The sequence below is a fragment of the Cyanistes caeruleus genome, chromosome 6, assembly GCF_971803275.1.
Source record: "Cyanistes caeruleus chromosome 6, bCyaCae1.hap1.1, whole genome shotgun sequence".
NCBI lineage: Eukaryota > Metazoa > Chordata > Aves > Passeriformes > Paridae > Cyanistes > Cyanistes caeruleus.
The window spans coordinates 31,025,260-31,052,589 of NC_141706.1; the positions used below are offsets into that span (position 1 = coordinate 31,025,260).

General features: G+C 44.0%; 2 protein-coding genes across 3 annotated transcripts; one reads left to right on the plus strand and one right to left on the minus strand.

The window, feature by feature from the left end:
• The first annotated feature begins 299 nt into the window (after positions 1 to 299).
• Positions 300 to 12,361, plus strand: ZFYVE19 (zinc finger FYVE-type containing 19). Of its 2 annotated transcripts, none has more exons than XM_023928147.2 (11): positions 300 to 570; positions 1,061 to 1,182; positions 3,793 to 3,846; positions 4,352 to 4,512; positions 5,706 to 5,851; positions 6,747 to 6,861; positions 7,403 to 7,612; positions 8,109 to 8,188; positions 8,884 to 8,994; positions 10,324 to 10,466; positions 11,832 to 12,361. In XM_023928147.2, exons 1-11 carry the CDS (start codon positions 517 to 519, stop codon positions 11,902 to 11,904), a joined length of 1,269 nt encoding a protein of 422 aa, XP_023783915.2. In that variant the 5' UTR covers positions 300 to 516; the 3' UTR covers positions 11,905 to 12,361. The 2 variants fall into 2 exon arrangements, with proteins under 2 accessions (XP_023783915.2, XP_086748941.1); XM_086892815.1 differs by lacking the exon at positions 300 to 570 and adding an exon at positions 753 to 962.
• Positions 12,362 to 16,336: 3,975 nt separating this feature from the next.
• PPP1R14D (protein phosphatase 1 regulatory inhibitor subunit 14D) lies at positions 16,337 to 27,295 on the minus strand. The gene is made up of 5 exons (XM_086892816.1): positions 24,188 to 27,295; positions 23,582 to 24,056; positions 19,363 to 19,458; positions 19,145 to 19,177; positions 16,337 to 17,177 (listed from the first exon to the last, which is right to left on the minus strand). The coding sequence occupies exons 2-5, from the start codon at positions 23,762 to 23,764 to the stop codon at positions 17,109 to 17,111; spliced, it is 381 nt and encodes a 126-aa protein (XP_086748942.1). The 5' UTR covers positions 23,765 to 24,056; positions 24,188 to 27,295; the 3' UTR covers positions 16,337 to 17,108.
• Between the last annotated feature and the right edge of the window lie 35 nt (positions 27,296 to 27,330).

Consider the following 27,330-nt stretch of genomic DNA (forward strand, 5'->3'; position numbering starts at 1 on the left):
AGGTTTAGAACTGAAAAAAAAAAAATAAAAAAAGAAAAAAAACCCCTCGTAAACCCAGAGTAGCCTCAGGGCAACACTGTCAGCATTAGCGAATACACTTTTTTGTCTTATTAACACCCAAGAACAGCCGATGCCCTCCGGGACACGGCGCCTCCGGCGTGGGCGGGCAGCGGCACCGGACTGCAAGAACCAGAATGCATCGCGCGGCGATGGTAGCCCGGCCGGCTCGGCGCTGGGGCCGTGGGGAATCCTGGGCAGTGTAGTTTATTCGCGGAGAGCCCCCTGGCGTCTGAAGGCGGCGAGAGCGGGGCAAGGGACTACAACTCCCGTAGGGCCGTGCGTCGCCAGCTCTGTGCTGAGGGGACGGGAGGGTGGTGTTCGCGCCTCCCGGCTTGTGACAGCCCCGCTCGCCGCCGGTCCTTGGGCCTGAGGCGGCCACGGCACCGGGGAGACCATGGAGCTTGGCACAGCGAGGGTGCAGCGCCGTGCCTGAGGGCGGGCCGGGGCCGTAGCGCCATGGATAGCCGGTGCTATGGGTGCGCGTCCAAGTTCTCTGTCTTCAAGAAAGAGGCAAGTCCGGCTGCGGGGGTCAGGAGCGGGCCGGTCCCGCGGGTTCTTCCCCCGCAGTGCGAGGGTCTGAGGAGGGAACTGGGAACACGCTTCCCCGCCAGCATCCTGGCGCTGTTGTCCTTGCTTACTGAGCTCTCGTGGTGCCTACTTCCGATATGTCTCCAAATATAGGAAATTACTGACCGAAAAAAAAAAAAAAGTCATTGAATGGCATCCCTCTAATCCAGGATTCTGCCATGGTCTCAGACAATTCATACACACACTTCGTTGTACTGTGGGGTGAAGTGGTGACTCAGCTCCCAGCAGGAGTTGTGTGCTGGTGCTCCGAGACTCTTGAGTCTCCGTATCTTCAGCAGCAGCTGGTGAAACAGTTCAGTCACAAAAACATCAGCGTAAGCCCAGGTTTATTTTGTGTGTGCCTCGGCCCGCCAGGGGTGTGTGGTGGCGAGGTGGTGAAGCCCTGTCCTGCCCCTCTCTCCTGTCTCTGCAGTGTGGCTGCAAGAACTGCGGACGGTCCTTCTGCTCGGGCTGCCGGAGCTTCAGTGCTGTTGTTCCCCGCTGTGGAAACACTCAGCAGAAAGTCTGCAAGGAGTGCCATGATAAACTAACTGGGTAAGACGGCAGTGTTTCTTCACCCAAAAACAGTTTCCTGCTTTTTTTTTTTTCTTCAGTCTACGTTCCATGTGGTGTTGCAGATTTCCGCAGGAGAGCTCTGCCTTCCATATTTGCATGATGCTGCCTGTACCCCGGAATTCCAAGACAGGACATCTCTGAACTTGTTGTTATATGAGCTCTGTAGTCCTAAAAGAGGAATCCGTGCCTGTTCTCTATAGTTGACAAAGTAGTTTGAAAGCATCAGGTTTAAATCTTCATGGATGGACACTGAATTCCTGTGGACAGCTTAACTAGATGGGCTGAGGTTAAGCCACACTGTTTTTGCCCAGAAACCTACACCCCTTTAACAGTTCTGGCAGTCTTCTCAGATGTGTATAGTTGAGTAGCCTGACAACAAGATGTTCAAAGTGTTTTTACTTCTGTGGGCAAACAATGACATAAATCCTTGTTGAGGGATCTCTGCTATGTGTGGCCTGAAGACATAAAGTTTTGTAGCCTAAAATTTATAAAATTTTTGCTTTTGAAAGAAAAAATTATTTGCAAACATAACCAGTAGACTTCCTGTTGAAAACAAAACATGTAGCTCAGTAGCAGCAGGATTATACACTTAAACAAACACAAGAACACAGGTGTACACAAGAATCCCTCTGTCAGCCAAATCTTGTGTCCTCCTTTTTCTCTTGCATTTCTCTTGTTCCTTTTCCTCACTTTTCTCCTATTGCAAGGAAATTTTACCAGCAAGGGAGGAATTTTCTGGCTCTGCAGGTGTCTAAAGGAGAGGAGCCTCATTAGTGAAGGTCTTCATCTTCATGGGTTGCTGAAAATAGAGGAAGATAGTATTGTCTTTTCAGTTTGGAAATTTTCTGATTTCCCTTCACAACTTCAAAGCCATTAAGAAAACAGGGCCACCTGTCTTGACGTTTCTTCTGGGTCTTTTTTTCCTCATCATTTTAATATCAGCACTAGAGAGCTACAGCAGAAAAACAATCTTCCCTGACTGGATAGCAGGTAGATTATAGAATCATAGAATGGCCTGGGTTGGAAGGGACCTTAAGGATCATCTATTTCCAGCCCTATGCTGTGGGCAGGGACACCTTCCACTAGACCAGGTTGCTTAGAGCTCCACCTAACCTGACCTTGAGCACTTCCAGGGATGGAGCATCCACAGCTTCTCTGAGCAGTCTGTTCCAGTGTTTCACCACTCTCCAAGTAAAGAATTTTTTTCTAGTATCTAATCTAAACCTGTGCCCTCTCAGTTTAAAACCATTCCCCTTTATCCTGTCACTACATGCTCTTCTAAAAAAGTCCTTTTCCATCTTTCCTGGAAGTTTCCTCCAGGTACTGGAAGGCTGCAGTTAGGTCATCCTGGAACTGTCTCTTTTCCAGGCTGAATAATCCCCATTCTGTCAGCCTTTCCTCATAGGAGAGATGCTTCATCCCTTTAATAAATTTGGTGCCCTCCTCTGGACTTGCTCCAACAGGTTCCTGTCCATCCTGTGCTGGGGACCCCAGAGCTGGATGCAGCACTGCAGGTGGGTCCCCATGAGAGAGGAAGAGAGGGGCAGAATCCCCCCCCTTGCCCTGCTGGTCATGCTGCTTTGGATACAGCCCAGGACACAGCTGGCTTTCTGGGCTGTGAGTGCACATTGCTGGGTCATGTCCAGCCTCTCATCCACCAGCACTCTCAGGTACTTTTTGGCAGGGCTGCTCTTGATCTTTTTGTCCCCCAGCCTGTGTTGATACCAGGAGTTGCCCCAACCCAAGTGGAATACCTTGCACTTCATCTCATTTAACCTCATGAGATTCCCAAGGGAATCTTCTTGAGCAGGTCCCTCTGGATGGTGTCCTATCCTGCAGGTAATACACATAGGCTGCAGTTCTGTAAGCTGCATATGTTGTTCTTAGTTGCAAATAGCTTTCAGAATCGAAGCCTTAGAACTTTGGAAAGTGTTCTAACAATGTTGCATTCAGTCATTACTATATCAGCCTTAGTTGAGATTTCTAAGAACGAATAAAATATGCTAACTAACTTACATAAGTGTCTAGTTTAGTCCCTCAGCCTGAACACAGTTCAGCAAAGCAGAAGAGTTGTACACGTTTGTGGTGTGCAGTGCTCAAGTATCCTGGAAGATGTTATTATATAACTTTCCTAGCACTTTGTTTTACTTGTATGTTATATAATTCTGTGTTTGTTGCATGCTCCAGCTCCTTCCAGAGTGTCCTGCTGCACGGAAGCTAATTACACTGGGAGTCTTACCTAAGTACTCCCTACCTAATCTATGGACTGGGAGGTGCAGCCTTGTGGGAGGCAAGGGTATTTCAGCCCCACCTCCTTTGGATCACTGCTATTAAATCACATTCTGTCTAAATGCAAAACAACTGGACCAAAGGACAGAGATGAAGGCTCCCACTGTCCTGGACAGCTATATTGTCTTAATCCCTTGCATAAGCTGATTCCTGTCAGTATTAATGAGGTTAAGAAAGGGGCTATACCAAGACATCAAGGAACACCTATTGATTTCTCTTGAGTTGAGAGACTAGATGATTGTCAGTATTGAAAAGTATTATCAGTATCTTGAGTTCAGAGAAATCATTTTTGTCTTTCAGAGAAGGATCTCAAAGCAGTTCAGCAAAATGGTCACCACCAGAAAACTACAAAAAGTGAGTTGCAATTGCCAAGCCATTCTTTCTACTGCAGATGAGCCTTTTAGGCCCTCCTCTTCTCCTGTGGATACCATCAAGAGTGGGGCTTGTAGTGTGGGTATTTGCTTGTTCAGAGTTAGATTAAAGATGGAGCTTTTGTTTTGCTGTTTTGACTGTTAGTTTGTTTGGAAGGGTGGGGAGTATGCACTTTTGAATAGATTCCTGAACAGACACCTGCCTGCAATTGTATGTGGCTGATCAGAGTTGGCTTGGGAACAGGAACTTCGTGGTGAAATGTTCCTTGTCTCCTGGGAAGTGCTTCCAGGTGTGCTTTTCTTGTCAACTAATGTTTTCCTTACTCTTAGGAGTACTTAATTGTGCTGATATTGGAGATTGGTTTCGTTTGTGTTCTGCACTGGCATTCTTGAGATAGCCTGTTGGGCTCACAGAGCATGTTTTCTTATCTCCAGGTTAAAACCCCTGTTCTCAATTGTCATGTACTTTTTTTCCATCCTTGTCACAGGCGTGTAGCAGCTTTTGAGGCTAAACAAAACCAGCTGAAAGAGCAACGGAAGGTAACTGCAAAACCACGAGGTCAAGCAGGCAGCAGATACCAGGGGCTCTCAAAAGAGGATAGAGCTATTGCAGAGAGACTGGAGAGGCTCAGGGAGGAAAGGAAACCAAGTGAGTTTTAGAGAATACCATAAATACCTTGGGTGGAAATACTACTATTTGGGAAACAAGGAACCTGGAGGGACGGAGAAGTGCTGGGCTTTAAGAGGCTGTGATATTAGGAAGACGAAGGCTTAAAATAGGACAGAGCATCCAAGCAGCATCCAAGTTCTGCTGCCACAATGGCCAACTTCTACAATGATTTTAGATCAATGTTCCAGTTTCATTTTGCTTCTTGGGGTTTCTCTTGAAACTACTACTCAGTTCTGGAGCAGTGTCTTACCTGTAAAATCACTTTCTTATTTTCCATTTTCTGGGGTAAGAACCTGTGTCAAACCCACTTGGAGTAGAATGAAATTAAAGTCTTTGGCCAAGCTATTTTGAAGCAGGCTTCCTGTGAGTCATTGTCTTGGGCAACAGCAGTTCTAGCCTCTGTGGGACTATGTTCTGACCAGCCTTGTCTCACAGAGAAGGAAAAGGATTTTCATCCCAGTCCACAGCTGTCAGGTTCTGGGACTGCTTTGAGGTGTTTGCATGAGAATAAACTATTTTAAATGTTATATGTGAAGAAGAAGAAGAACATTTTTCAGAGTGGTTACCTGGTTATCATGGAATCATCAAGTCCAACCGTTAAGCCAGTACTCCCAAGTCCACTACTAAACCATATCCCAAAGCGTCACATCTACACATCTTTTGAATACCTCAAAGATAGTAACTCAGCCACTTCCCTGGGCAGCCTTTTCCAGTGCTTGACAACCCTTTCTGTGAAGCAATTTTTCCTAATATCCAGTCTAAACTCCCCTGGAATAACTTGAACCATTGCCTCTTGTCCGTTATGTGGCAGGGGAGAGTTTCAGTCTGATAAGGCTGGGATTGCATTAGAAGATGTGGGACCAATGGGCTGAATTACGTAAATGACACTCATTTCTCTGCCTGTCCCTAGAATCCCAAGTCAGCTGATTTCCATATGACATCACCCTAATATAGATAAACTGTGAAGGAGGCAAGGACTTGGAAGACAGGGATAGCAGTTAGCATCAGTCACTGCAGTATGACTCCTCATTCACGTCAGGGCTGGGCTAGGTTTTTTCTGAGATGTTCAGAGTCTGATTCCAGAGAGAAATACAATTTTAAGGAAGAAAACATGCAGCTTTTCGTTTTCAATAACAGAATAATCTCCTCCCTTGGGTTAATGTGAATTGCAGAGTCCATCCCTACTCAGGCTGAGATTGAAGCCAGGCTGGCAGCCCTGAAGGAGGATGGCCGTGGACCTGTTCCATCCACGCAGGAAATGGAGGACCGGTTGGCTGTCCTGCAGGGGAGAGATCCTCCTTCCCAAGCTCCCAGACCTGTAAGCTCCCTCAGCTCTTTAGTCAGCAATTTATTCTGAGCTGACACAGTAACTGGTGACACAGTATGCTAACCATTCTTCTTTCTTCAGCTTTCTTGTGTCCAGGTAGCTTCCTTCAGAAAACTCTGTTTCCTGATTGTGTCATTGCTCCAGAAGCAAATCACCAGCCTTTACTAGATCAGTGCTTCAGTTTGAATGCAACATGTTCCTTTATGCCAGATGTAGTTCCTGTGTATATTTTTAACAATAGATGCTAAGGTTTTTTACTCTCAACTCGTTTATGTACCTGAGTGGTCACAGTTTCTCAGAGCTGCTTGTGTTGGAGGCTCACCAGCCCTACCTTCTAATTACATCTTCTAGTTGTTACTGCATACCAGCTGGGCAGAAGCCTGTTAATTTTTCCAGAAATGGAAGCCCAGTGTGATTTGTGTAAGGTTGCAGAGGAATCAGTTGGATATATGTCTTGAATGCCTATAGGAATGGTCTTATCCCGCAATATACCATTTCCTTATGGTTCTTTCAGCTGCATGCCCAGCTGGTGTCATAGGTCTCTGGTCTGTGGAGCTGCTAGCTGATACTGTTGAGAATGGCACTTTGTTTACACTGGAGGTAGTGGCAGAGCTGGAGTTCAGATCCAGCAGCATGCATTCCTACACATTCATCAGCCCTTTGCTATGTTAGGGTGACTGCTCTTTGAGCTTTGTGCATTCAGCACCTCTGAAAGTGAAACCCTTACAAATCTTACATCACATAACTCTAAACTGAGATTCTCAATGTCAGTGGAAGCAGCTTTGTATGCTGCTCCCATCTAGGGTGATCTTGGTTGCCAAAATTCTCCTCTGAGTATGCCACTTTCCTCTCGTTCACCTTTTTCCACACTCCCCTGGTTTCTTAGGTACACCAACCTCCCGATACTCGAAGTCTGGTCCAGAAGACAGATGACCTGTTAACTCAACTGTCTGAGGAGGTTGCCATTGATGAGCATTACAGACCAAGGGTTCAGCCTCCAGGTATTTGTTTTGGCTTCTGAAGACCTTTTTATGTCTAATAATGTATGTGCTATGCTGAGAAGGGAATTTGTGCCTCCCTATTTAACTCTACATGTGAGCTGAGTTTGTCCGTGTCTTCCCCTTCTAATCCCCCACACTGACCAAGAGCAGCCATCTGGCTCCACACTGGGTCTCAGTGTCTTTGCTTGGAGACGGTTCCTTCTTGTCAGGGTTGTATTATTCGGATTTCACTGTTTCTCTAAAGTGACTCCTCCCTGAGGAGGAGCTATTGCTTCTCCTGATGCACCTGTGCACTGTTACAAAATATCAGAATCTGGCATACCATTCCTGGCTGCATCGCTTTCTCTGTAATCTCACTGTAGGCCACAGATGAGCTCATTTTCTTCATGTACAGTGAAGATCCTACTGGCATGCCTTTTCCTCTTGTTACTCAGCTTCATGTAGGGCAGCAAGCTGCTCTCATAGCATTATTTGTCATGTTTTCTGTACCCAAGGAACATTGCTGCTGAGTCACCAGTGTGTTCTGTGTGTCTGTCTGCAGCTGTTAGTAGCCAAAGTTTGAATGATCTCAATCAGGAAAGTGAAGATTGTGTTTGCCCTGCAAATCTGGACCCAAAACAGATAGAGGAAGAGAAGAATAAACTTCTGGCAGAAGCTGCTGCTGAGCTGCAGGAAGAGAACACTAGGCAGGAAAAGATCCTACAAGTTGCCAAGAGACTGGCAGCACTCAAAGGCGAGGACCCAGAGAAAGGTGGGTAGCAGATAAAAATACAGTGCCAAGAGAGGAATCAAGTTGCTATGACAGAATAATTTCTTTATTAGTGTTTATCAATTTCATTCCTCTGCAAGAGGAATGATATTGTTCTGCAAGAAACTGATATTTGATTCTGTCTGCAAAGTTGTATAGGTTGGTTTGTCATGAAATCAATATGAAAGATCTAAGTTGAGGGTAAAGGCTGGGACTGTATGGTCCTGCACAAAGACTGCTTTGTCTTGCACCCTTCTTTGGGATAATTCTAGCATGCTCTAGTGAGGTTAAGAAAACTTTTAAAACCAAAACTCTGGTTTTGGTGGGGATCTTTTCTTTCTCTCATCCAAGTATTAAAAATAAACAGTAACATCCTTTTTGAGGAATCTCTGACCTTAAAAGGTCAGAGCCAGAATGCCACAGCCAGTTCACACCACAAAGAATTGTCTCTGGTATATGGCAGGTGTGAGTTACAGTCTCACATTTCTTACTCCTACAGTTACACTGGAAACCTATAAGCTCCCTGACAGTGATGAGGAAGTGGCTGAGGAGGAGGCCATTCGCAGAGTGCTGAAACAGGTCAGAAGTGGCAGCTGTGGCCTTGTTTTTCTTCCTCTTGGTTATGCCTCATATGAGCGTACAAAGGATGTGTTTCTGTACCTGAGAAGAGTTTCATTTCCTTACTTTCCTAGTGCTTTTCCAATAACAGCTTCCAGGGGCCATTCAACTATTTGACAGGCAATTGACAACAATATTTCTAGTCTGTCACACTGCCTTTGTCATTCATGCTTAGTGTCGCTGGTGGTCTGTGTGTGTCTCCTATATAACCACACTTTGCTGATATTTCCTCACTACTTCTTGTTCTGTGTTTTCCTCCAGCCAGTTAGAACATGGATGATGATATGTGCTGTGTAGCTCAGCTTACACCTACATTTCTCACTAAAATGTCTCTGAATTGTCTTGCAGGCAGACCTGAGCTTAAGTTTGTCTGATATGTCACATGTGTGTGATTAGCATGATGCTGAGGGCCTGCTAGCTGCACTGCAAAGCAGAGTGTTTGAGCTTCAGGCCACTGCTGCTGTAGACTGTCCACAATGGACACACAGTATTCCAAGTGCAGATTGAGCTTACCTCTGTCTGGGTAACACCAGCTGCATTCAGACTTGTCATCTCCTGTTACTGCATGAAAGCAACAAGCACAGGAAGTTTAGGGCCTAGAATGAGGCTCCCAGCTGTTTTGAAACAAGAGACTTCTTGCTTTGTGTTGTTACCAGCTCACAGAGGAAGCAGCCCTGGATGAAGCAAGTGGATTCAACATTCCCCCAGATCAGACCACCCAACCAGGACCCTCACAACAGAACCTGTGTAAGAAAGCAAAGCAAAAGGTCAGTGAACTGGTCAGGATCTCTTGAATTGATGTCTTGAATGTTTCAGGGTGTCAGGAGAGTACAGTTCTGCAGCAAAAGTTTGTTGTAATCTACGCTTGATGCAGAAAAAAAAAAAAAATTAACCAACCAGTTTCTCCAGAGCAAACAATCCAGGCAGCTTCTGCAAGGCTGAGCAGCTCTGAGCTCAGCTGTGAATCATCCTTGTGCTTACAAAAGGAATTGTTCCCTGGAATACAATTCTTTTAGGCTGGCTTTGTGTTGAATGTTACAGTGTTGTATAAATCAAGAGAAGTTGGTAAAACACCTCACAGTATGGATATTGGAGAATTATACATATATATATATATATGTGCTTTCAGTGCTTTCAGCATGTGCAGACTAGAACCTCTAGATAATATTCTGTCTGTGTCTTTATATAATGTCAGAGGAAGGAATTAGTAGCATGACATCCTATGCTCAGAGTGGATTCTGGCCTACTATGGAAATAGATACATGATCTCTAATGTATATTACAAGAATTAAATGCACCTGTGACTCACAGGCACCTGTCAGGCCTACTCCCAGTGGAAGAAATTACGTAATTGTAAGCATTATTAAAAACATCCATCTCAGGTATGACAACTTGCATTTCTGGGATTACTGATGCAAAAGATAGTGATAGGAAAAGATTGTGTCAGGAGGCTGCCTTTGCCAGTGTCCAGGCACTATGTCTTCATGTGTTTTCAGTTCCACAGAGTTCTCTGTAAGGGAGAAGGAGACCATAGTTGGTTCAAAAGATCTTTTTGTCCTAGCCTCAGGTACAAATGAACAGTAGTGGCCTTTTGGCAAAGCACTTCCTTTGTCCCTTGTAGTTTTCTTTCTACAACAGGGAGAAAACAACACCCCCACCTCCGCATTCCTTTCCCTTCCCACTTAGCCCCTTTCAGCAAAACTGTTTGATCTTTTGCTTTTGCAGCAGGAATTCTCTGTCACATGGTATTATTGTGGTGCCTGCCAGAATATCTGGGCTTTATGCCCTTAGCACACACAAGTGTGTGTGTGTCACTGTAGACACTAAATGAGGCTGAATACCTGTTTATCTTCCAAGCAACATAGATTCAAACCCAAATTCTAGCAAGTACCTTGGGTTTTTATTTAGCAATCTAGACACATGTGGAGCCTGTCCCTGCACTCTGTGCAGGTTCATCTCACAGACTCATCATCAACAGAGAGGAAACTGTGGGGACTGGGGAGAGGTCACTGTGGCCATCATGCATTTCAGTTAAAGTCTTTTATTGTCTGTGCTGGGGTTTGAAGTCTCTGTCTCTTGTTTTCTGTGTGAATTAGAGCCACACTCCAGCCACCTCAGCTCTTGCAAGGGCAGATGATAGTGATGAGGATGAGTTACCCTGGTGCTGCATCTGCAACGAAGATGCCACTTTGCGCTGCCATGGCTGTGATGGGGACCTCTACTGCCAGCGCTGTTTCTGGTGAGTATCACAATTCCTCTGGGTCTGAGAGGTGGGTCAAAGGTAAGCTTGGCCCCTTTTGTATGTTTTTCTCATTGGGCAGGAAAACAGGCAGTAGGAGGCAAGATTTGAGGAATCCAGATTTGAGCTGAATGCTAGGTGTTAGAGAAGTACTTTCTTGTGATCAGTAGTTGTCTCAGGCTTCAGGGAGTAAACTGGTGCTAGGCAGAAATGCTTCAGTGCATGTTTGGGCACATTGTCTGAGTGTTCTCTGGAGCAGCTGATGTGCTGCATTACGTGGGATGGGATAAATGAGACTATTGTTCAGTGACTCCTATGGCTTGTTAATGCCATTTGATGCATGACCTGGGCTGGATTCCCTTAAAGGGGGAGATCAGATAATATGAATTACTGAGGCTTTTCTTAGGTTGAGACTGCAATCCTAAACCATATTAAAAAATTCGTTGTTTAGATACGCATGTGTGAGCTTTTTTTCACCAGTCAGACCTTGCAGCAGCTGTAGTCTTGGTTCTTAAACATGTGTGGCTTGATTTTTGACAAAATTTTCATGTCTCAGATTTGGAGGGTTAATTCCTTTGAATGCAAAGCTATTCCTAGCAGCTTGTGTGATTTCTCTTTTTTCATGCCTCAAAATTGTTGGGTAGTTGGCTGGGTTCTCAGATGAGTGCTGGATGACATTAAGACAGCAGGTTGCTAAAAATGAGGTTGGTATAACAAAAGATGCTTTTGTGCACATTTTCTCATTTCCTGCAAATGTATTTGTAGGAAAATGCAAATGCAGGGGGGGGGGATATTTTCAGAAAACATATGACTGGCAATGTTACATTATTAAAAACAAAGCATAGAAACAAAACTACCTGACAGCAAAAATCAGTAAAAGCAGATTTAACTGGTGAGTGTATCAGCCACATGCTGTCTTACTCAGCACTGCCTGCTCCTGAGTGTGGTTAAGACAGCTGCCAATGCACTGCATTATTTTCAGTTATTTTCCAGAGTTTTCTGGAGGAGACTGTCATTTTGTCTGTTGTCACAGTTGCTAATGTCCCTGGAATCACAGACACAGTGATGAAAATGAGCCATTAGTTACATGAATCTCTACAAGAGGGAAAGAAACAGAAGGACCTGTTGTTATTTTCAAATCCAACTGACAAGGATGACCAGACCTTCTCAGAAAGCACCTCAGAAATTTCTGTTACAAGCACCTATCTTAAGTAGTTAGTCCACATGGCTGCCAGTCAGGTCCTCACAGCCAGCCCTTGGGATAAGTTTCTGCTTAAGGGCTGCTGGGTGATATCTTGTGCAGTGGCTAAGGAGGGATTCCTGGCCTGGGTATTTACTTCTGACCACACTTTGTTTACTTCTTAGGGAAGGCCATGAGGAGTTTGACCTGAAGGACCACCAAACCTCCCGCTATCATCTTCCTTGCAAACAGAAGTGACCACACTCTTCATGGGGAGAAGAGGAGCTGGAGAATGGGAAGACAGAGGAGCCGGCCAGATGGAAGAATCCAAGTGGATTTGCAGCCAAAACGGGTGATGTTTTGGACAGTTAAAGGATGAGCTGTAATCTGAGAGAGGCTTGGAGGGCATGTGACTTTGTTCTCACAAATACACCTGGGAAGTGCAGGGTTTGCTGTGCATGCTTGGGGATAAATGAGGCCTTGATGTGAGGAGGTGGATACAAATCCATAAATACAGATGGTGAAGCAATGTGGGTAGCAGTAAAGTCGTGTGTTTAAGGCAGTACTGACTGCCTGATAAATAACTTCCTGCTTTTACTAACAGGTTATGCACTGGTTCAACAGGCAGCAAAGCACTTTGCACTGAGAAAAATGTCTGCGTTGTGATCACTTGTGTGATGAGAACTTCAAAGCATAATAAAAGTTATTTACAGAGGCCTGTGGTTAAAGTCTCTCCTGAATATGCTGATAGCCCTTTACAAAGTGTTGCTTTCTTATAATGGTATGTTAGTCCTAGTGTCAAGTGGCTTAGGAAAAGAAATGAAGAATAGTGAAGTTATCAAAAATGTTTCTGTGGCTTGACTGGAAAAGATGTAGGGCAGTGTTGCTCACTGACTCGAAAGAAAGGATCCTTTGAAAAGGTAGTCTGCTACTGAAACAGTGTTGTGGCTTGCAGTGGCTGTGCCAAGGTCATGTCTGTAAGAGCAACATGTTAGTCTGAAAGTGTATTAGTCTGAAAGGAGGAATTGACTTTATTATTTGGTCCCCTGGTAGGATGTTACCTGTGTGATGCTCTTTCTGTGGTTACGAGGGAAGCTCAGTTGCACATGTCCATGTCCCTCCTGGGAGACAATCCAGATGCAAGTGGCACTTGCCAGTGCCCAGAACACTCAGAACTGCTTCAAATACCCAACTAAATTGGCTGTAAACAGACTCTGTTATTCCGTCAGGATGAGCTCTTTCCAAATGATGTGACTTCTGAGAGAGCTCTGTGAGGTTGACAAATTCCAATTGCAACAAAATAAAGGATTTGCTCTTGACAGGGAATTTACAATGAATCTTGCCTGTCTGGTTTGACACTGCCACTCCCAGCTGTCTGCCTTGCCCCGGTGCTTAAGGTCAGTGTCTCCGAGGTGAAGTGATGAAACAGTGTTTACCTGCACCTCTGGTCAGAGGACAGCAAATGAATTAAACCACTGTTGAAGGTGGGTTTCTGCTAACATGCTGCTCTGGATCAGACTCTTCAACAGAAACCTGGTTCAAACAACGTAGAATAGAAATGCTTTAGGTTAACACACTAAAAATGGCAAGCATGTCCAGCAGTGCCATCAAAACCTTTTCTTAGGAAGGGCTGGAAAAACCTGACTTCTGTAGAAGATCTTCTTTCTCCTGGCAACCCTTGTTTCACCAGTGTCTGTCTCCTTGGACAGGCAGATGGAAAAACTACTCAAGTTGTTCTGATGCAAGAGCTCACAATTAACCCTGTGTTACACAAAATTTAAGTAAGTTGCAGCCCTGAGGAGCTTGCAGTCTTAAAAATCAGAACAAAATGCTGTTCTTTCTTTATGTTATCATAGGAGCGACGCTTTTTCATTGCTATTTGACATGGATAATTAGTCTGATAGTAAGACAGCCCATTTCTGTTTGAGGTTAAATCCTTCACGTTTCACATATGCAGGGGAAGGTGCAAGTATCTGTTCTTATTTCTCTCCTAAACTGATCCCCTGCTTTGGGCTTCAGCCTGTGTCTTCTCCAAGCAGTTAATAGTAATTTTATTACTTGATATACAGCTGCTGCTTTTTTTAATATTAGTCTGAGCTGGTATGATACTTGCAACATTTTGAATGCTTCATCAGCAACAACAAAACTTTTGAGCTCCCTTGCAGTTAGGCAGCCTCTGTCCTGTAAGCCCTGCCCTGTTTCACATCAGTAGTAATGGAGCAGGTTGCAGCCGGAAGCAGTTTATTTAGATTCCCAGATTGGTTTCTGTGGGGCCATCCCAAGGAATCCAGAAATGCACCCAACCCATTACCTGAAATAGAACTTAGTCATACATGGAAGAGTCTCTTCAGTAATACAGACACATGCTGCTGCTTTCCCTGCACCACTAATGGACATTTTTGTGGCTGCTGTACTTTCTGCATGTAATGGGCCATTTTAGTAGTAGCCCAATCACTTTCCCCTGAAAAGCCATTCCCACTGTAGCTGTTGCCTCAGTGAACTCCGTATAGGGGGGGCGGGCAGAGGGGTATCCAGATGGGCAGTCTGCAGGAAGCACACCTAGCTGCAGCTGTGTTGTGAAAGAGGAATGCTGCATGACCTATAACTGGGCAGTGCACTGTTAGCTGTGTTGCTTACTCCCTCTCCTTGTCTTTGAAAAGGTGCTGGTAAACAAAGACACTGGTAATCAGTCCATTTCTGACAGGCCAGATCAACTTCAGTCATAGCTGTTCAAGGACAAAAGGTAGTTTGGCACCTTGCAGAAAGAGATTCAACTTGTTTGCTCTTGTCTTTGTAGGAAGTCATGAGATTTTCTTTCCCTCTCAAAATGTTTTGTACGTGAATTATCAAATGTAGGCTCCACTCCAGCAAGAATTCAAATTATAAAAGCTCATGAACTTTCATACATTGACTTATCTTGGTATAATCAAGAGGGTTCCTTTCAAGCAACATTCTTAGATAGCATCTGCATACTTTTGCCAGTGGTGGTGCAGAGAAACAGCAAAGTTAACTGGAAGATGTTTGTAAAAAAAATTTTCAGGCACTGATTTTAATCTGTCCTTGTGGTCTAGTGTGAGAACAGCCAAAATGTAAATCAAACCAATTATGATTTACTACTATTTAAGAACGAGACAAAAAAGAAGTTACTCTGCCTTATGTTGCTTTTTCTTTTGCACCAGTGAGTTGAGAAATCATCTACCACTGGCCACACATTGCCTTGCTCACCTGATCTCACTGTGCTCAGCTGAAGGCCAAATAAGCATAAAGACAACTTCAGTCAAGCAGAGTTTTTGGATCCTGCTTTGTCTTTGGTTCTAACAATGTCTACCCTAAAGTACAGACAAAAATTCTTTTTGCATCACTCCATATTGAGAAAATACAGAACAATGCCTGGGGGGACAAAATATTTCTCTTGGACCAGAGGAGAAGCATGTTGTGTCTTTGTGCTGTTGCAGCTCCGCAGAATAAAACAAAGCCTGTTGGTGGGGTATGTAAGTAGTCTGAACTCCTATACTACAGTGTGCTGTAGCTAATTACATCTCTAGTTTAGGGCAGTCAGCTAATGGCCTGTCCACCTAGATCTTCCACCTGAACTTCTGTTTGATCCTAGTCTGTTTTCAACAGTATTCAGAGGTTTCTGTTAATATGCTGCTCTCTTTTCTCAAGGGGTGTGTTACATGTCTTAGCAGGTGTCATCTATAAGCAATATCTGCAACCATTGCAGCTCTGGATTTTTGTTGTTATTTTACTTAAAAGTTCGGATTTCATGAGGGTAGGCATGTCCCACTAGCCCCTATTTAAGCCAAAAATGGCACATTCCCAGGACTCCCGTAGATAGATATTGGCCCTGATAAAGAGAGACCATTCCAGACTCCAGCATAGTGGGTGAGGCTTAGAACATCTTGGAGCAGCCTTTGAACAAGATATGAGGTCCATGGCTTGCCAACTTCCAGTCACATACAAGAACAGCATGTGAAAGGAAGCAGGCCCTTACATCACAGTTGTTACTCCAGCTTGGATTTTGTCCTCTTAGAGGACAACCCACAGTTTGTTCACTGACACCTGGAAAATAGGAGGGAAGAACAAGATCATAGTCATCACTGCTGCTGATAAAGATGGAAAGACTAATGCATTTAAGATATTACTGGTCCAGCCCAAGACTCCTTGTTTGTCTTGTTAGCTAACCTGCATGTCCCTCTGGTTCTGTAATTGGTCCCTTCTGCCCCAGCTCACCAAACAAGCAAAAGATAGACTCAAAAGCTGGCCTTGAGCGTTCTGCTCCATAGGAGCCCCTCTGGATGTGATTCAGACTCGTCTCTTGTGTTTGCATGGCAGGCATCACTGTAGGGACAGTGCATAATGTGAGAGTGTGCTGCCTAAGCAATCAGCCTCCACCTGCTGTCTTATTTCCTAGTCACATGTGTCAAGTTACTGACTTGCTGAGAGGCTGGATGTAGTTTCCTCTGTATTTTTCCAGGCAAACATTAGTTGTAGCCAGAAGAGCTTGTGGGAGCAAGGTGTCCACTCTTGTGGACACTCAAGTGTCCTACTTCACTGCTCGTTTGTGAGACCTACCTGTCTGCAAAAGACTTGCTCCAAGATGCTCCCTGAAGGGAAGTTGGGAGCAGGTATTTTCTTACTTCAGCTTTTCTTTAGAATATAAAGAGAGAGCAAAATCAAGCAGTGCATGGCTGGTTTTCTCTGTTTTAATATAAAATTGAGTATTTTTCCAACATCTTTTTAAACTAGGAGAAAAATAATTTCCAGACCTTGTTCCTTTAGAAAAGGCTTCTAAGTCATAAGTCTTAAATTCCACAAAAAGGAAAAAAAAAATCAGCCATTAGCCTTAGCAGCTGTTTCACAAACTTCCCCTTAAGTAGGCCAGGTGCACTCAAACTATCATATCTTTTCTGTCCAACCTTCATAAGTAACAGAGGCACATACTTTGTAATAAGACATACAAAGTACGTGCAATGCTGTAGAGTCAGGTACAGCAGTAACAGGCAGGAGATCACAGTTGGGTCCAAGCCAGACTGAAATGAGGTGCAGCTTAACAGTGGCTGATTTTCCATGTTGGTGAATGAGTGATAACCAATGCCTTGTTTTCCTTGCAGTGGACAAAAAAAGAAGTCTTGATGAGCTCCTGAGAATTGTATTCAGTGCTCCTTGGCCAGCATGGAAATTCCTAGAAGAATCTAAAGGAGAGGGACATCTTGTCCTGTTCCTCAGGTTATCACACTCTTTAAAAATAAGGAAAATGTACAATCTAGCTCCCTGTGGTGTGTGTAGATCTGGAAGGAGTGGAGACTTCAAACCACTGGTACAAAGTTCACAAACTTGGTGATGTTTCTCAGTAATAATAAGTCCTAAACGTATTCAGAAGTTCTGTTGCTGATCCTGGTTTTTGTGAGGAAGATACACGTTTCCTTATAACCAAAGCTGGGCTCTCCATGTGAGCAAGGTCATTTCTTCTGAGGATTGGTGACTCTCCGGAGACCTCTCAATCGACTAAGCAATTCCGTAATGAAGTCCTACGATAAGAATTGATTGAAGAAGGATGTCGTATTAATTCCAGTGCTCACCAGCCCAGACAGTACTATGGCATTTCCATCATCCCCACATTTACCCTTGCACTGAGCAGAAACCAGAATTTTTACATATATTGAGGAAACCTATCTTTTAGCTTAGGAAAGGAGACCTTGTGATGGATGAGAAGGGTCTAAAAACTCCTCTGCTTCCCTTCCCCTGTCTCCCTTTGGAACAGACATGTTTACTTTCTCCTCAGGAGCTAGCCTGACCCTCTTCATACCTGCTTTTCCCACCATGAGATGACCTCAGGATGCTGTTGTTCTCTTTTAGGTTCCACTGCTTCCTGTTGCCACCATAACCTCCTGCTCACTTCTGCTGCCCTCCCAATCTAGGGCAAAGCAAGCTGTCCCTCTTGTTCAACCAGTAAAGCTCCATGTTGTGAATTACAAACCATCCTGGAGCTGTGCCAGTTCTACAAGGAAGTGGCTGGCAGAGAAGAGGTGGAGCAAAACATGTAGGACTAATGGGAACATTGCACAGGGGTTGAGGACAGGCAGAGCAGATAGATGGGCAGTTAATGGAGACAAACCCTGACTACTTTGCTGACACAGCCAGGGACTATGAACTAAACTAGCCTATCTGGTTATTCCAAGCAGAAGGCAATGTGACTAGTGCAAACTTTACCCTTTGCGTGGCAAGTAACATCACCATAAAGTGTGCAGCCTTTCTTACCCAAAGACATAGCTACATGTTCTTGTAACTAGGCAAGGTCACTGGAAGTACTGCAGCTTGTTAGCATTTGTGCTGTGTGGAAGCCCAGCATCCTCACTTGGGTCATCAGAAATTGCCACAATGTGCTCTGGAAGTAAATGCCTAGGATCATACATTCCTTTTCAGTCAGTCCTTGTCTTGTCTGCTTTCTGCAGTTAGATTGCTGTAATCTTTCAAGGGGACTGGATTCAAGATCCCCAGGGTGAAAGTACGTGTTTTTGCCAATGCGGCAGTAGTATCTGTATTGAGCAGATACTGTGCTATCCACAAGACACTTTCATGGCTTATAACTTAGCAGAGCAAGCTCTCTTCAGTTATTGCTCTGGGAATGTGGGATTCTTGCTTCACATATGACATTCAGACAGTCTATTTCATATTGCCAGCTTTGCTGAAATGCCTGCTAGGAGAGTATCTGTGATGATTGCTACAGCCCAGGTTAATTTCAGTGATATTAATTGTGATTCAGTGATTGAATTTCAGTCATGCATTTATCTCAAATTCTTATGTTCATCACTGCACAGACACATTGGCTGGACAACACATGAAGTGTGATGGATGATGTGTAAGCAGAATGTTCACATACAGTGCATGTGCAGCAAAGACAATCCCGGTGTGGTGCATGCACACGGTATTGCCTCCAATCATCTGGAATTAAATCATTGTGGGATTTAACTGTCTAATTCAAAGTCAAAACTTGTAAAGTTACCTGGGGGGGAAAAAAATCCATGTGTAAAACTAACCTACATGACCACTGCTCAGCAGTTATCTGCCCAGTCCAATCTAAGGGCCATTCTACATTTGTATCATTCATAACCCTGGAGTGTTTTAAGCTAAGAACGCATTTAGTTAACAGTGTAAAAAATGGTTATGTGAGCTATGTCACTGGCTATGGCTTTTCTACACTGACGATCACATAGCAACTCAGACTGATCAGCTTAGGATGTCCAAAACATGGAAAGAACTTCCTCTGATGGTAAAGCATAATTCCTTATTTGCTCCAGTGCTCTGCCTTCAGCTCATCCATGTGCATTTATTTGTAATTCTACAATCACAGAATAAAGTGGCAAACACCTCCCATTATGATTAAACAAATCTGCAGCAGGATAGTGTCTTGGCTACTCAGCCAAGCAGCAGCAAACACACCGTAACAGAATAGTATAACATGTATACATGTAAATTTATATGGTGCTTTACTCACCTCTGTGGGGCTGGAGCACTCATGGAGGATTTCCTGAAAAAACAAGGAGTCATCATTTCAGTATTTTATGAGTTGGTCTAATTCTCCCCTCCCTACGAAAAGGAAGGCACAAGAAAGTATCATGCAACACTGCAAACACCTATACTCTACACCATATCCCACTAGTCTTTATGAAGAAAACTTCACTAACTTAAAGTCACCAAGTCCCTCTATCTGACCTGTAGTTTTAATTTCTGTTCTTCATTAGGGACCTCCAGGAGATCTTCAAGATCAATTTGTGGTTCAGGAGCTGCTGCTTCTGTTTCCTCCCTTAGCTAAAAAGGAAAAGAACCACCAGAGTTAATTAACCTTCAAACTTCTAAGAACTCTCGAGGCTATCTTTAAAGAACTAAGCAGCTGAGTTACAATAAAACTATGCTTCAACGTTGAGGTCAAGATATAAATAATCTCAAAAAAGGGAGGTTCTTATAATGAGGGCATGGGTTCCAGCCCCTTTGTGGTATCTGTGACAGCCATCCTGTTGCACACATTCTTCATCTTTTCCAACCACTACACTGCTCAGGAATCATCACCATCACTGGAAGACCATTTCAAGGATATCAAACTGCAGTGCCACGTACATCAGCCTGTGACACCCTTCATCTGTGAGAAGTTCACCAAACAGAACTCCAACACGCTTAATCTTAGAGAGGCATAAACAATAGAAGCAGATTTTAGGGTTTTATGCTAATCATATTCACCCACTTTATACTAAGGCTTTTTGCAGTAATGGAGAGAAAAATAGTTATGCTGTTGAATGACCTCACAATACTTTGCCAGCTTTCTCTAATAGACATGAGAGGGATATAATAGTCTCCTTTAATGTAAGAGGGAGTCCAAGTTTTGGTGACTGAAGTAATAATCTTGTAGTGCATGGGGGTGTTGGAAACATTTGTAAACTTTATCACTGACACATTTTAGCTTCACAAATGTCCGCAAGGAAAGCAGCCTGTGTTTTTCAATTGTATTTGCCAAATGAATCACAACACAACACTAGTTATATTTTGGCATAGTAATCAGTAGAATAAGGGTACTGGGTGAACAGCACAGTACCTGGTTGCCAGGTTGTGGCATTTATGGATGTGTATGTAAAACATTAAGCACTAAAGCACTAAAGGCAATACTTACAGGAAAAAAAGAAACTTTTCCTGAGCAGTCACGGATACCAAGCCAGAGAGTAAGTAGAAAGCCTTTGTTTTAGCTTTAATACACAGCTAACTTACAAATAAATAATAAACGAGAGTGCTCAGTGACCCACACAGTATTTAATCTTAAAAGTAATAGTTTACATGTGACATTTTAGAACAGGTGTTGATCCAGTCTGATTCTGTCTGTGGTTAAGAAGCTGAGTAGGCTGAGAGGGCAAGATAGACTAGGAAATCCCTGTGGGTTTTAGTCCTAGTGTGGATGCTGTTCTGGCTTCTATGTGCAAGGAATCCTCTTGAAAATCACAGACTCTTAGTTTTGTTGCAAAAAATCCTTGTGACAATAAATATCATAACATTCCCTGTATCAGGAGATGATGTTTGAACTAACCTTGCTGGCATTTGAATCTCTGGAAGATACCCAGGAACACTGCACTGGCCAGGGCAGGTGGAACAAAGTAAGAGGTAACAAAGAGGCAATTGTAATGGAAGTTGATGGATACAAGGAAACCCAAAGAAGCAGGGCAACTGAATAGTCTTGTCACAACGCACAGAGGAGAGCAGGATGACCTGCAGGACACCTCTGTGATTGCAAGTAATTTACTGTGACACATGTATGTATTTGAAGAGATCCTATTAACAGTCTCTGAACTGGCACAGCATTATGTTATGTAGTTCCTTGTAGCAAATCTCTTATGCTGGCCTGAATACCTCAGGAAGCAGGGAAATTTGTTGTGCTGAAGAGATAGTAGCAAGAGCAATCCACTAGCAATCTGTTCTTGTAAGGGCATGGCTGGGTTTATCACTTGTGCCTGCTGGGATTTTGCAGAAGGGAGAAAGAATCCCCTTTGGGCAGCTACTCTGATGACAGTGAGCAGCTCTTACTTAATTCTCTGGAAAACAGAAGGCATAAACTGACTTGTTTTTCTGACACCTTTACAAGTGTAAAGGTCTGTCTCTACACTTCAGCAAGTAAGAATAGCACATGGAGAACCCCATACTGGGTCATGTTACTGGTCATACCAACTGCTTTTTGTCTGTCTCAGGAAAAAAAGTGCCAAAAATTTAACTCTTCAAAAGTGTAGTGATTCTCCAAAGGACAAGATGTTCTGTTAATCAAAGCATCAGCCATTCTCCTTGCTTATCTCTAGCAAACCTCAACAGTCAGGAAACAGACTCTGTGAACTGACTGACCTACCAATTCCAGGGACAGTCCCTTTAATGCCAGTGCAGGCATGTGTGGGAAGCAATATTGTCACTGCCACTCTTTTGAACAGCCTTTGCTCACCAGGACTACCACGCTAGAACTTTGCAGACACGCTGAACTTTGCGCCTGTCTGACTGGGTCTGCTGATAGATTCTGCTTCCATGTGCACTGTGTAATATTTCATAATGCATTATGAAGAGGCTTAAGATGCAGCTGAGAATTTATTATTATCATTTTAATAAGCTGTAGAAAACAACTGGAAATTCACAAATAGCGTAAAAAGATTAGTCATTTTTACTAAGCAAGCTATATTTGGGAAATCTAAAAAAGTTGGTTAACAGAACAGAAGCAGTAATATACTCATTTTCAGAGAAGACATGCATTTGCAGCAGAAAGAAGGATCTTTTTCTCCATATTTGTTTTCTACCTGTTCTTTGCATAAGGCATAAATAAAACAGAAATAAACTATTTTTATCTCCCAACATGGCATGAGTCTGGCACATTCCCACAAATATCAAATAGGAAACAGTCACACAGAAAATCATTGTAATAATGATTATAACAACAAAAAACTACAGCAACAACAATAATAAGTACAGACTTAGAAGCAGTTCCTGAAGTCTGGGTCTTGAGCTGTGGAGGTGACATGATTCTGTAGCTCTCAGGCCCAGAAAATCTGCCTGGGCAGGCAAAAATTTCTCTGTACCATCATGGCAAATAGCATGAAGCCCACCATTCCTGGCCTGTTCTAACATGTCCACTGTTGATTGCAATTTGAAGCTGCTGATACTCAGAGCGGAAGACTCTAAGCAATCATCAGCTCTTATTTCCTTGTCTCTCAAAAGTGTGCTTAACACTGTGCTGAGCTGCAAATACAGAATACAGGACAGAAAGGGCCTGACAATTCATTTAGTCTGTTCCCATCCAGGACATAAATAAGTGGTTTTACGCAATTTGTTAAAGCCATCTGTGTCATCCCTTGAAGATGCAGATTCTCTGTGGGTCAAGAAAACTGTGTTCACTTACTGTATCAGCCGCTGCCCTAGAGAGAAAAGCAAAATCCTTAATCAAGCTATTTAAAAAAGGTTTGAGATCATGATGTGCAATGGGGGAAAGCCTTTCATCTTTTACTGTACCAGACTCCAAAGGATTATCTCAAACACAGAAGAGCTCTATTGCTTCTGAAAGCACCCAGCATGAGTGTCATGCATCTGAGGAAAATATATGAATAGAAGCGATAGTACAGGGTTAAAATTTCAATATACCCAGGCAGCGCTGGAACTTGAATGGGTTGAATGTACTACTCAAAGGAACTTGAATGTCACTAACCCAGCAAAAAAATGCAATATCTCAACTAAAGACCTATACCATTCAGGTGCTGGATGTAGGCACTCCTCGATCTTTCCTACTAGGACAGCTCTCAAGCAGGCAGGAAGAATTTGGGAGGAACTGTTCCTAGTGCAAAGGGAAGCTCAGGCAAGGGAGACAGCTCTGGAGATTGGCGAAGGTGAAAGCATAAGATCTCTACATTTGACCAAGAGTTTTTTTTCCCATTCTTCCCTGTTGCCAGTGGCGTGTCCAGACTCTGCAGTTACAGATACAGCACATTCCAAAGTGTCTCATTCAAACAGCAGGTAGAGCCTCACTGTTGTGTCAAAAAGGAACAGGGATACACTGATCACTCTAACCCAGCTGGCTCGGATACTGCTCACTGCAAAGCCACTCACCATGTGGAGCTCAGCAACAAGAATCATCCTGGGTTTATACATCTCTCTAGGTTGTGCTACTCATGCTGAGCAATAGCTACATCCCCTCAGTGCGTGCAGCACCAGGCAGTTCAAAGCCAGTTGGATTGCATCAGTGCAAGCTTCCCTGCCTGCTGACACACCAGTCAGAGTGCTGCAGAGGGGGCATGGAGATACCTGCTGGAAGTTGAAGACAAGGAACTGTTTCTAGTGAGGCAGAGCAAACAAACACCTGTGGCAGCACACAGGGCCTCTAGATCCATTCACCTGACAAGCAATTGGACTTCCCCCAGCTACTCACCCGGCATTGGTACAGCTCCTGCAGCTGGGCATTGATCCATTCCTCCAGGTCTAGCCAGCGCTGTAGGTCCTTGCGGTTGTACTTTATGGTCAACTTGCCCAGTTTCCTGTGTGATGATTCCTCCCCAGGTTTCTCTGGCGTCTGGAAAGTCACCCGGGGCAGTGCACTGGAGTTGCTGGCCATCCTCACTGCCTCCTCCTCAGACAGCAGGAACTCGCCTTCCTCTGGGCTCCCTCACACCTTTTCTCGGTCTCCTTTAACCAAAGCTTCTCTGCAACCACTGTCTCCCAGCACAAGCTAGTTACAGGCACCAAAGGTGGGAGGCATTGGTGTTCCTAGGGAGAGAGTTAGGGGTGGCCCAGGGCTGGAGCAGCAGCCAGGCTCTGCAGGCAGAGTTACAGCCGCAGACTCTTGGGTTTCACCATCAGATGTGCTGACAGGAACAGGGAGGCAGGCAGAGTTGTTGTAATAACATCTGTTGTTAAAAGAAGCCAAGTGAACCAGGGAATTGATGAACCATGTTTGTTAATATTTAACACAAGTCAGCTCCAAGAGGTGGGGAAGAAGGAGGTTTTAAATTACAGTTTTCCTACAGGCATAACTTACATGCATGTGCAATTCCAGAGGGCTGATCCATACATAATGCATTGAATCCTGCTGCAGTTCACACTCAGTAAGCTGCCTGCAGCTACAGGGTTTAGCTCCCTTTGAGATGGTATATTTGGCCCACTGGACCCAGTACAGATAAGAAGTAGTCTGGAATCAGGCAGTTCATCCATTATTTTACAGCAGTAGGCCAGGAAATGACACTGCAACCCGTAGTTGAGCTCAGCAGTTCCATTTTTCATTCTATATTCTCTAGGTTAACTCCAGCTGTCTCAAAAATTTCTGTAGAAATCCCAATTACATGAATTTGAAATTATTTGAGCATGGAAATTCTGGGACAAAAGAAAATATCTGTGCTCATATTATGAAAAAAGTACAGTATTTGATGAGATGGCACTGCAGGGGAAGACCTCACTAGGGATATAGAACCATCTCCTTCCCACAAAGAAGTATTCATGGTAAACAGGTTCACCTGCTGAGGCATCATAAATGGCTATCAAACTATATATTATCTATGCTTGGTTTACAGTTCTTTCACAGCTGGTTAAAGGTCTGAAGCATTATTGGCCTATACCATTTAGAAGGATATGTGTGAGAAGTGCACACTGCTGTTGTGTTCAGAGGAACAGAAATCAGGCTGGCTGTGATTACAGGTGCCAGGACATCTGGTACTGGGACATCTGTGTCCCTTCAGATGCTGTCACCCCTCTTTATTCAGCTGTTCCCAGAGCCCTCCAGCAGCCTGCCCAGGGAGGTGCCCCACCACATGGACAAACCGAGACTCTCCATCCTGAAGCAGATCAAACACCTCCAGTCTCATGACTCATGTGGAAAAAGCAAGTAAGCCTCTGCTGCCAGGAGCCAAGGTATTTCCAGTTTGGAGGCCAAGAGCTAGATAAGCCAAAGGAAAAGTAACTGACCCTTCTCCCACCAAAAGGTGCTGCCAGGCAGCGTGAGGCAGTCTGCAGAGGGGCAGTCCCCCTGACACAGTTCTGTCCTCAGAAGGACGGTGGTACAGCCAACCAGCAAAATCTTGTACACAGGATGATAAAAAGAAGAGCAGGGCCGTTACAGCCCTTCCTTTAATCCTTAATGTGAGGGGGGAAAAAAATTCCTTTTTAGATGGGAAGTTCTGCAGTTTGCTTTCACATACATGAAGAATAAAGTATGAAAGTATACCTGAAACTGATATTATCTCCTCTGTTTTTCTGACAGCCTAAACTTCTGTTGAGAAGACAACTGTTAGCCATGTAATTTTAGCAGCTTTACCCATTTTTCCTCATATACTGCTTGGCAGTATCTCTCCTCTAATCCAATTCCTAAAACTTCCTTATTTAGATCAAAGTTACACAGAAAAATCTGTGTTGAGAGGCTCATAGCATACACAGTGAGTGCAGTTTCTTCAGAGATTCTTAACGAGGTGGAATCCTTGTAAAACCCATTGAACAACTTATAATGTCTTTACAACTGTTGACTTTTCAAAGGTTAATATGACCTAAAATGGGCAGATATTCACAAGGTAAGTCTGGACCAAAGGACAGACATTCCTGTCTCCAAATAGAAGTGCTCTATTTTGGTGTTCAAGGACTGACATATTTGAAAGGGGAAAAGAGGAGGAAAACTGTACTGCTTTGCATCCCAAGAATCTCTAGAGAGGGTGGCATTAAGAGCAGAGAAAGAGGGACAGACTTAAAGGAGAAGCTACTTGTTATCACTGAGTCACTCCAAATATCTGCAGTGGCTGAAGTGATGGCAGGAAAGCCCCTTTCTTCCATCCCCTGTGCTAACTCTGGTGCTCTTGAGCAGTTTAGTTTAGTTAATCTCTACATTAAAGGTAGGGTTTGCACTGTTAATACTTTGCCAGCATGGTTGAATTTATGAAGCAAAGGATCCAGAAGTCACAGGAGAGCTGTGAAAATGAGGGAAAAGGGAACATAACCTACTCTAGTGGCTCTTCAAGTAGCTTGAACTGCTGCTGAGTTGAAACCTCACTTGAGCTGAGATGCCTGAAAAGGTCTGAAAAGATCCACAGGCCTGTTCTCTGAGTAACTCAGACTCACCCCAGGGCCTGTACTGTACCAACAAAGTGATAAACAAGGGCTGCAAGCCAAGGGCCACAAGCCCTCGTGCTGCTCTATCAGTGCCACCCTACAGCTGAACAAGACGTTCAGAAGATGATGTCAGAGGTCCTCGCAGGAGAGCTGTAAACCAAAATGAGCCAGATTACAGGATGTTCATCATCCTGCCTTGGCTTATTTCAGTTTAGTCATGAATTTGTTGTAATAAGAAAGTGGCTATATAAAAGCAAATGTTTACTGATAAAGTAGGCCTCCTCCAGTAATAAACTGTTTTAAACTATGATCAAAGCAGGAAGAAAAAGCAAAGCCAGTGCAAGATCAGTGCTTGAGGGTGTGGTAGAAGTTCCTGCAGGCTCAGGACTGGGTGCCTCATTCAAGGCAGAGGATATTGTGAATGAGGTGCACCAGCCACCTGCCAGTGTTGGTAAATGCCAGCTGCCACCAAAAAAGAAGCAGCTTCAAGACTTCCTTCACAGTGCTGCACCCATCCTGCCCTTTGCTTGCATCACAGCACATTCACGTGGCCAAAGGGACAGAAAGACATTCACCATTTTGTTTGGACAGAATCTCAGCTATCTCAGGCATGGCTGGGAGATGGAATTTTCAGCCTAGTTATCTCTCCCTAGGCATACAACCTGGACCATATAGCCTCAGGTATACAACCCAGACCATATAGCCTCAGGCATACAACCTGGACCAAAATTTCTGGAGTGAACACACATACGTGGGCAACTAAATCATCTAATCAGACAACCTGGTTTTTCACAAGAGTTGTGCACATGTGAGCTCCAATGGACCTCCTGCTGCAGCTGTTTGTGACCCTTTCCTCTGCAAATCTGCATATCATTTATGTTGGTGAATAAAGGGAGTTTAAACATGGCCAACACATTTGAATTGTTAGACTGAAAGAAACACTATGCCTCCGTTTCCGTGTGTGTGACCTGGGGTTGCTGATCCTCCAGGCCTACCCTAAAAGTGAGGTGCCTCTGAAAGGAGGGGAGAATTCAGTACTGTGGAGTTGGACTTTTATGACTCTTTGTGGTGCCAGAGAAGGCCACCAAACCA